We start from the raw sequence: 9,992 nt of genomic DNA, 5'->3' as shown, positions 1-9,992 counted from the left end.
AGCGGCTCCGTGGACACCACTGACACCAGCGAGACAACTGGTAGCAGACGGCGAAGTTCATGATAGAGCGGCAGCGTGGGGGGGGGCAGGGAGGAAACTAGTGTCCCCTAGCGGGCTGGCTGGAAAGCCCAGGCGTAAGTGCGGAGAGAGTTGGCAGTCGCCATGGATAAAGGAAACAGGGGAAAATGGGATGTGTGAGGAGAAACTGACAAGAGCCGGGAAAACCCAGTAGTCTATAGCGATACTCAGAAAGAGAAAAAAAGCTAATTTGCCACATTGGAGGTCACTTTTACACCAACTTACTCTGAAAATTGGTAATTAAAAGGAAAGATTTAAGCATTTACCCTTTCTTTTAGGAAGAACTGTAGTTCATCTCTAGTCGATAAGGGAAAACTTTTTTCAAGAGTTCCATATAATGAATGTAGGGAAATAAAAAAGTTAGAAAATCACCATTTATTCTCCAACCCAAAATGAAATAATTGATTCAAGCAAGTGCCATCAATCATCAAAACTCTAAGGGAAAGTTTGTTAGGGAGCAGGATGTTATCCTGGTGCCAAATATCACATGGACTATTTGAAAAAAAAGAAAGAAACCCGAAAATTTTAAATCGAAACATCATATAGTCACCACCTTAACCCAAGTGATCAAACTTTGCATCACTAATAGTACAACTTTGACATAGTCCTTGGTGAGATGCAATAAGTACATAGCATCATCTATTAAGTATTCTTGTCAAGTGTTTAATCTTAATATAATCAAGCCTTCAGACCCGATTTGCAATTTACAGGAAATTTACAAGGGATAAAGGAAAAAGTTAAACACATCAAGGAGATAATCAGCAAATCCAGAATCCAGGACATTCTACAAGACAACTAGGCTGTTCTCTTCGAAAAGAAAGAGAGGAGGAAAAGGAACGGGAGGGAAAAGAGGAGAAATTTAAAAGAATGATAATCAAATGTAATGTGTGGATCTTGTTTGGATCCTGTTTTTTTTTTTAAGAAGAAAAACAGCTATATAAGACATTTCGGAGACAACTGAGGAAATTCAAACATGAACTGAACATTAGCAAATTTTAGGAGGTGTTGTTAGTTTTCTTAAGTGTGATAATGGAATTGTGGTTATGCAGGAGAAATGCTGTTTTAAGAGGTACATGATGAAATATTTAAGGGTGAAGGGTCATGATGCATGAAACACACTTTCAAATGGTTCACATAGGTATATAAATGAAGCAAACTTGGTAAAATGTTAACAGTTGTTGAGTGTAGGTGGTAGGTTTATGGGTGATCATTGTACTGTTCTTCAAACTTTTAAAAAATAATTTTCAGGGAATTCCCTGGTGGTCCAGTGGTTAGGTCTCTGCACTTTCACTGCCATGGCCTGGGTTCATTCCCTGATAGGGGAACTAAGATCCTGTAAGCCCCATGGTGTGCCCCCCCCAAAATAATAATAATTTTCATAATAAAAATTGGAAAAAATATGATGTGGAATGGAACAAGATTGGCAAAGTGTTGATAATTATTGAGGCTAGGTTATGGGAAATAGGAGTTCATTAAACTGCTTTCTCTACTCCTGTATATATCTGTAAATTTCCAAATTAAAACTTTTGTTTAAAAAATAGAGAAGAGCCCTGGAAGGGAATAAAACAAAATAAAAAGGATATTGAAAGAGACAGCTACTACAGGGTTATTATTTACCCTTGTTTGAGTTCTTCAGGTGTCAGTTCTGGCCTTAATATTAGTCAAGTATTATTGGACAACCCCAATTCAGTGGAGTTATCTGAAAAGAGATAGCTTTCTGAAGTGGAAAATAAGGCTTGGGGTCTCCAATGCCTTTCCTTCCACCCTCCAAATGATGGGTGGGCATTAGGAACAACGTGAGATAGAAATAAAAAGAAGTCTGTCATTTGGCAAAGGCAAGGGGCAGAGCAAATACTGACAGAGAGCAAAGGAGGTAGGAAAATGTTAGGACACTCAGAAAAAAGCAAACCAAGGAGCAGGCTTACTGTGAGGCCTGGGCTGAAGGTCAGATTAACCTCAAGATTTTGCAGTTGGGTCATTTACACCCCAGGGGCTCTAAGAGCTGGGGTGAAAGTGAGTGGCTATCTGTGAAATCATCTCTAATAATGGGCGCAAAACAAAGATCAAATTAAAAGTTGATAAAATAATACAACATAACTCTACTAACAATAACATGGCTTCTGCTGGGACTGGCCAACAGTTGCAGCCAGCTTTGAAAAAGATGCATCCAATAGCAACACTTGATAATTTTATGAATCAATAAATTCTTCTCAGAAGTGGAACCAAATTAGTCAAGTGAGTGAACTTGCCTACAGCTACAAAACAACCTGAAACAGGGAAATGATTCCGAAAAGACAGCAAACTGAAGACTCATCCTATGACTTAACAGTCCCCAAAGCTACAGTGTCAATTTGGATTTTTTTTTTTTTTTTTTTTGGTACGCGGTCCTCTCACTGTTGTGGCCTCTCCCGTTGCAGAGCACAGGCTCCAGGCACGCAGACTCAGCGGCCATGGCTCACGGGCCTAGCCGATCCGCGGCACGTGGGATCTTCCCGGACCGGGGCACGAACGCATGTCCCCTGCATCGGCAGGCGGACTCTCAACCACTGCGCCACCAGGGAAGCCCTGGATTTTATTAATAGACCTAATGGGTTTCCTATCCTTTCCCATTTTCAATTACTTGTGTGGAAATCTTACTATACTTAGTTCCTAGTAAGAAAAGAATGGCAGAATCCCAGATCCTCTCATGGACATTGGGCCTAAGACAAAAACATGTGAGAACCACCATCTTTAGAGTCTTATACTGATGCACAAAACACGGCGCACCAACCTAGTGCTCTCGGGAGCCAGGCAAGTAATGTAACTGGCCTAATGAAAGGCAACAGGGGGACTTCCCTGGTGGCGCAGTGGTGCTAGAGTTTCCAGCTTGAAATCTGAAACTTTATTGAAAATGTCTGATAATTAACACAGAGAGTGGTCCCTCAAAAAAAAAAAAAGTCCATGGGCAGATATAGCTGTAAGCATCCAATTTTTCAACCTCTGGCAAAGATATATGTACCAAAACGCTCCCCACAGCAGTTAAATGTATAGCAAAGTTGAAAACATTCTAAAATTCCAGCAATAAAAGATTGGTTGAATGAAATGCTGTTAAAACAATGTTATCCACACACACACACACATACACATACTGATATGGAATCAACTCCAAAATAGATAATTAAATGGGAAAATGTTAGGTCCAAAAGAGGGCCTGTACTATGCTCCCATTTGATATAAAGTCGGGGTAGGGGCAATAGGAACAATGTAAGGTAGAAATAGAAAGGGAGGGGATATTTAACTATGTTCAGAATAGCTCTGGAAATTTACAAAAGAATTTGGTAGTCGTGGTTGCCTTTGGGGAGGAAGCTGGAAATCTGGGATGAGAAGAGAACCTTACTTTTCACAGAGCATCCTATTAAAAATGTTACAATTTTCCCCCAAGTACATGTATTACTTTTAGCTTTCAAAAAGTTAATAGGGGCTTCCCTGGTGGCGCAGTGGTTGAGAATCCGCCTGCCAATGCAGGGGACACGGGTTCGAACCCCAGTCTGGGAAGATCCCACATGCCGCGGAGCGGCTGGGCCTGTGAGCCCTGGCCGCTGAGCCTGCGCGTCCGGAGCCTGTGCTCCGCAACGGGAGAGGCCACAGCAGTGAGAGGCCCGTGCACCGCGATGAGGAGTGGCCCCTGCTCGCCGCAACTAGAGAAAGCCCTCGCACAGAAATGAAGACCCAACACAGCCAAAAATAAATAAATTAATTAAAGAAAAAAACTTATAAAAATGGCTAAAATAAAAAAATACTAGTGGGCTTCCCTGGTGGCGCAGTGGTTGAGAGTCCGCCTGCCGATGCAGGGGACACGGGTTCGTGCCCTGGTCCGGGAAGATCCCACATGCCGCGGAGCGGCTGCGCCCGTGAGCCATGGCCGCTGAGCCTGCGCGTCCGGAGCCTGTGCTCCGCAAGGGGAGAGGCCACAACAGTGAGAGGCCTGCGTACCGCAAAAAAAAAAAAAAAAAAACTAGTGACAACACCAAATGCTGGCAAGGATTTGGAAAAATGGATTGCTCATACATTGCTAGTAGGAATATAATAAAAAAAAAAAGTTAATAGACTTTTGAGAAACAACAATAGCAAAACAGCAAGGTGTTGTGCATGTGACTTAGAAAAGCCAGGAAGGGGAATTGGGCTGTCCATGGTTAAAACTGGGGAAGGAGGTCAGTGAATTTTCTCCCTAATTTCTTTGTTTCTCTTTGTGTTTTCCCCCTTGAGCCACTTCTCATTATCTCTCTTTAATTTGTGGTTTGCTTGTCAACATCTGTTTCTCTTTCACCTCACAATCTCCCTGTGCCCACATCTCCCTCTCCTCCTCGAAAAGGAAGAGCTGATGAGTAAATAAAAACGGAGTATGATTGGGAAAAAACCATTAGAATGGCCCCCAAATCCAGGACACTGGAAAACAGGCCTTGGTCTTGGATATCCTAATAAAATTAGAAGCTAGCTCTAATATATTTATTTTAAGCATTTATTTCATATAACTCACCCCAGGGACAAGTGGTAGATGCAATCCAGCCAACTAAAAACACTCCTTCCCTGTTCAAGCCCCACACTCAATCCCTAAGCCCTGTGGTTCCACCTCAGTAAAATCTCTCAAGTCCACTCCTTCCTCTAGACCCATCTAGAGCCTCATTTCCTGCTTTCAGGCTCCCATATGGTATCTCAGGCTCAGGAATTCTTGAACTTTCATCCCACGCCTTTTTACAACTCTGTGCCTCTGCAAAACTGCTTCTTCTGCCTGAAATCCACTGGGTTAAAAGCATAGACACAGGAGCCACACTGCCCGAGTTCGAATCCTGACTTAAGTTTTCTTCTTCCACAAAATGGAAGCAGAGTACCTACCTCACAGAGTTGCTGGGAAGATTAACACAAGTTATAAATGTACAGCACTTAGTGCCTGGCACATGATAAATGCTTGGTGTTAGCTGATGTTATTTATCAACTAGGAACCTCCTACGCATCCTGAGGCCCAGCCAGGACCTCACTCATTTCCCACTGGCACTGTCACTCCTTCCTTTGCTCCCCCACTGCTTGATCCCTGTCTCTGTTGTGGTCCCTTTTACTGTATTATAATAACCTATTCACATATTCACATATCTATCTGCTCCCTTAGCTCTTGCAGGCCATGAAGAGCAGGGACTGTCTTATTCATCTTTGTACCTCAACACCCAGAACACAGTATTTCCTAAATAATACTTTTCCAGGGAATTAATCTAGCTCCATTGGGATACCTGTGATTCCCAAACATGCTATGGAGCTTTAGACCCTGTACCTAAGCACATGCCTTTCCCAGTCCTTCTCTGCCATCCACTTGGTAGATCTATTCTTTCATTTTTTTGTGTACTCATGTTTCTCCACTCAGGCCCTAAAGGTCAAACGTCACTTTCCCTGTGAAGTCATCTTTGACTCCTCCTTCACTTCCCAATTATTTCTAGGTTTATATCTCTCTGGCATTTTATAGCATCTGTACTAATCAGTTCTCTTAGATGTCTTTTTCCTCTACTCAACAGATCTTTGAGAACCCGATGTGTAATACCATGTATGGCACTTGGTAAATCAGTGGCCCTCAGTTCTAGCTATCCAGCACAATCACCCACAGTGTTTTAAAAATCCTGATTTGCTGGGCCCCATCCTTATCAAGAGTCTTTCAGGCAAAGCCCTAAATCACTCTCTGATAGCTGATGGGCAGCCAGGGTTGAGAACCTTGGTAGCAGATATGAAAACTTATGCTAAAGACCTATATCCATTCATCAAATGGAAGACAGTAAAGATTCATTCCACTAACCCTGAACCAATTCTGAAGGATCCTCCCACTAGAGACATGTAAGGACAGTATGCTGTCTTCCTGATGACGCTCTGGTTCCTTACCATGAAACTGATGCACTTTAAAGGGTCCGTGGAAGGCGAAAGTAGTAGAATGTGCTAGACCCAACCACGGTAATGGCACAGGTGAACAGAGACCAGGAGAAACAGCTTTATTTGGACTGAGAGTTGGAGAGTGAGAGGAGGACCTGAGATAGCATCCTGAGCTAAGGAGTAGAGATCAGTTTCCAAAATGGCAGTCAGAGCTCATCAGCCAAATGGACTCCACTTCCCAGCAGCCTTGTAGTGAGTGCAATCAATAAAACGCCTGCTGGGAAATGTTTATTTGCCACTAAATCATCCAAGCATGCCACAATTACAAGAAAGGTACAGGTTGCTTTTTCCTTTCCATAATTAAATTTCCACAGCATCTCCCCAATCATGAGTATTACAAAAGAAAGTAATCACATTTTACAGATCTTAGACTTGTCTGCAGCATTTAGCTCAAATCTCACCATTTTCAAAAAATAGTTCTCCTGCAAAATTCACCAGCTAAAAGTTCTATCCAAGCAGTGGGAAGACGGCCTTTGCTAACCCATGGCAATTCTTTTCCCATTTTCCCTAGCCAGTTAGGGTTGAACAGCAGAGTGAGGCTTAGATTGCAGGGGTGGCGGGGGGAGGGACACAAGGGCTAATTTCCCCCAGTACAAGATGGCATCTGAAGCTTGATGGGAGAGCAGAACTGGAGAGACTTGAGGGAAGGGTCCAGGCCCTGTGTTCAGTCAGAGTCACTGCTGGAAGAGGAGGAGGAGGAGGAATGCTGCAAGGGGAAAGGGGAAAGGAGATACCATCAGACCCAGATGAACTTTGATCACTCCATGGGACATTCTTTGGTGCCCTACACCTCCACCCAAGTGCCCTTTGCTTTCTAAGAAGGTCAGGAGTCTTGAACCAGACTGTCCCTTAAACAGCAAAAACAAGGATTTCCTTCAGCAGTGAGCATACAGGAATGGATGAAAGCATCCTAAATCACTGCACAGAAGTTACTGCATTTGGAGCAAATCTCCAATTTTCTTTACCTAAGCCAATGCCTAGGCAAGGAATAAATTATAGGCACAAGCATAGTACAGTGCAGGGAAACAGCTGCTACCTTATAATAATGATTAGCTGCATGGACATTCCTAGTGGCTATGAGTCTAAGAAAAGTGAGTAGAATCAGCAGCTGTGTGTGCATCTGTCTCTACTTCTTCCTAAGTCCCAACTGGGAGAAAGTGAGGAAGGTGGGAGAGAAAGCTGGGAGAGTCCTAGTCAAGGTTCTTTACATGCATACTCCCATCAACAACTGTCATAAAAAACATTTTTTAGTCTCTCCATTCAATCTCACCTTTCCTTCTCTTCAGACTTCTACCAAAAATCCAGAACTAGGATTAGCACCCAAAGCCATAAGGCAAATACATACTAGGCAGAAAAATGTAAATTAAGGCCTCCTCAAGATCGAGGTTGGTTCAACACTTCCAGAATTGTCCTGAGAGCTACTTTTACCCTTGCTAATTAACACTCCTCTGGAATGCTACAAGGGGAAAAGGGAAAGGAGATATCATCAGACCCAGATGAACTCTGATCACTCCATGGGACATTCTTTGGTGCCCTACATCTCCACCCAAGTGCCCTTTGCTTTCTAAGAAGGTCAGGAGTCTTGAACCACACTGTCCCTTAAACAGCAAAAGCAAGGATTTCCTTCAGCTGTGAGCATACAGGATACTTAGCCTTGGGGCTGAGCATGAAACTCAGGGTTTTATTTGAGGCTGAGAGTCACTGACTGCTCTTGTCCTGTTTCCCTGCCAGACAGTAGGACAATAAGGCCCACGTAATTACCACAACACCCTGAGAATACTGAAGGAGAGAAAGAAACTCCAGGAACTAGGGCCAGATTATTATCTGTTAATTATTATATAAGATTTTGCTTTGTCAAAGGACTGACTCTATTGCTTGACATTTGACCACCTCAGTGGGTGTGTCCGACCTGCTAAAACAAACATGGGGTGGGAAGGGGTGGAATTCCAGGAAGAGAAAGGCAAATTAGAAAGGCTTTTGATTCTGATATCCATTCTAAGGCTCAGCCTAGCCTCTCCCAGATAGAAGACCTAATTAGCCTAATAATTCTTCTCAAGATTATCAAGATTATCAGATTCTTCCCAGTGGGAATCCTTTACACAATCGCTGCCCCATGTCCTCAGACTTCGAATCCTCCTTCCTTGCCCACCCACTGCCTCTCTAGTCCCTCTGAGGGGGCACCCCTTACTAGCCAGGATCCAGAGGGCACTGACCTTGCCATGTTTGTGGTGTTTCTGCTTCTTTTTATGAGCTTTTCTCATTTTCTTTTGCATCTTCTTGTCAATCACCATTCCTGGTCCTACCATGCCAGGAGCCAATGGATTCACAGGACACATGCCAGGGGCAGGTGGTGGGTATGGAGGGGGGTAGGGACCTGAGGGTTGGCATCCTGGATACCCCGGTTGTGGCACAGGGTGACAGGGCCCACCAGGGGGAAAGGCTGGATTCCCCTGGGGTGCTCCTGGGGGAGTGGGAAAGGGGCCTGGAGGAAAGGGAGGGGTGGCAGGTGGTGGATGGGCAGGATTGCAACCTCCAGGGTACCCGACGTTAGGGGGGTGTGGATATGGCCCTGGCTGCCCTGGTGGAAGAAGCAAAGAATCAATTAAGATTAGAACTGCCCAGAACCTCTGACAACAAACAACAACAAAAAGAAGAGGATTTCGTTTCTCACTCAATAAAGGCAAACGGAAAGGTGAGGAAAGAAAATGGAGGGTAGGGGAGACAAACTTATGTAAGAGAGATAAAAGGTAACGTCCCTGGCAGGGCAGGGGAGAAAGGGAGGCAGTGAACTCTAGGGAAGGATGAGAACATCGGTCAGCTATGGACTGAGGACTTTGCTTTTGCGGGTTCGGGGAGAGGTGGAGGAGAAACTGACACAGAAACCTTCTGTTGTGGCCCTTCTGAAAAGGGGTTGGAGCAAGAAAGGAGATCCCCCAAACACCTACCGGCATTGGGATTCCACATGTTCAGCTATTTCTTCCAGCCTGAGGAGAAACAAATGAAGGCAAGAAGCTGACGGCCCAGAAATGGGCAGGGGTTTTAGAGACCAAGCTCAACTCCAACGCCTCCCGCTCCGCAACAGCCTCTCAGAGAACTACCAAGACCTCCACAGAAGAAATGTTTCTTTCCACCCGTTCCTTCGCCCCCAACACCTATTCTATTCCTAGTTCCCTAACCACAGGAACCTTGCTCCCAGGGCCCCTCCACCTTCCACTAGCTCTGGCCGCGGCTGGAGTTTTCTAAGCCCTCCGGAGAGGGGCAGACTCCGCGAATCTCGCTATCCCCATCACTCAGAGACCGAGTCCGGAAGACTTTAGCCACCTATAAGCTGCGAAAGGATCGTAAACAACTTAACCGCTCCCGGAGAAGAGTGACGGGGGACAGGACCCCCACCCCAGGCTAAGAAAAGGACCTGCCTTGAGGCGAAAGGAGGTAGGCGGCTCAGGAAAGATTCTCAAACACTTACATGGCTAGACATACCCCCTCCCACATTAAAAAAGGCAAATAGAGATCCTGGCTCCCAGCTGCGAAGGGACCCCCTCACCCAGGAATGGAAGAAGGAGGAAACTGAGGAATCCAGGCGTCCAGTCACCTCTACACCACTGCTTGGGCGGACTCCTCCTTTCAGCCTCCACTCTCACTTCCTGGTCACCCTCCCACCTTAAGCTTCAGCATCCGCCTCTGCTACCGCCTGATTGGTACTATCTGGTCATTCAGCATTACGATTGGAGAACATAGTCGTCAATCACTCTAGGCTCGAAGGCAGCATTTGCGGTAGGGGCGGAGCCAGGCGCTTCAGGACGCGGCAGTACAGAGGAGCGGGCGGGCCGGAAATTCCTGGGGGCGGGGCTAGGAGAAACCGGCTAGGAGAGGGCGGGGCCAGTTTCTAGGCGAAGTCCTTGAGTGCCTTGGGGAAACTCAACCCTTGACCTCTGAGCCCTTAGTCCAGTGGGTGCCACACCTTGTAA

At 45.2% G+C, this 9,992-nt stretch overlaps 1 protein-coding gene across 1 annotated transcript; it reads right to left on the bottom strand.

Annotated features, from left to right (window-relative positions):
- Positions 1-6,068: 6,068 nt before the first annotated feature.
- Positions 6,069-9,694, bottom strand: PRR13 (proline rich 13). The gene is made up of 4 exons (XM_004274252.4): positions 9,569-9,694; positions 8,970-9,008; positions 8,238-8,602; positions 6,069-6,730 (listed from the first exon to the last, which is right to left on the bottom strand). Exons 2-4 carry the CDS (start codon positions 8,986-8,988, stop codon positions 6,689-6,691), a joined length of 426 nt encoding a protein of 141 aa, XP_004274300.1. The 5' UTR covers positions 8,989-9,008; positions 9,569-9,694; the 3' UTR covers positions 6,069-6,688.
- Between the last annotated feature and the right edge of the window lie 298 nt (positions 9,695-9,992).

This window comes from Orcinus orca, chromosome 11, assembly GCF_937001465.1.
Source record: "Orcinus orca chromosome 11, mOrcOrc1.1, whole genome shotgun sequence".
Classification (NCBI taxonomy): Eukaryota; Metazoa; Chordata; class Mammalia; order Artiodactyla; family Delphinidae; genus Orcinus; species Orcinus orca.
The sequence above is the reverse complement of the archived record's forward strand: the minus strand, read 5'-3'. Positions and strand labels throughout refer to the sequence as shown.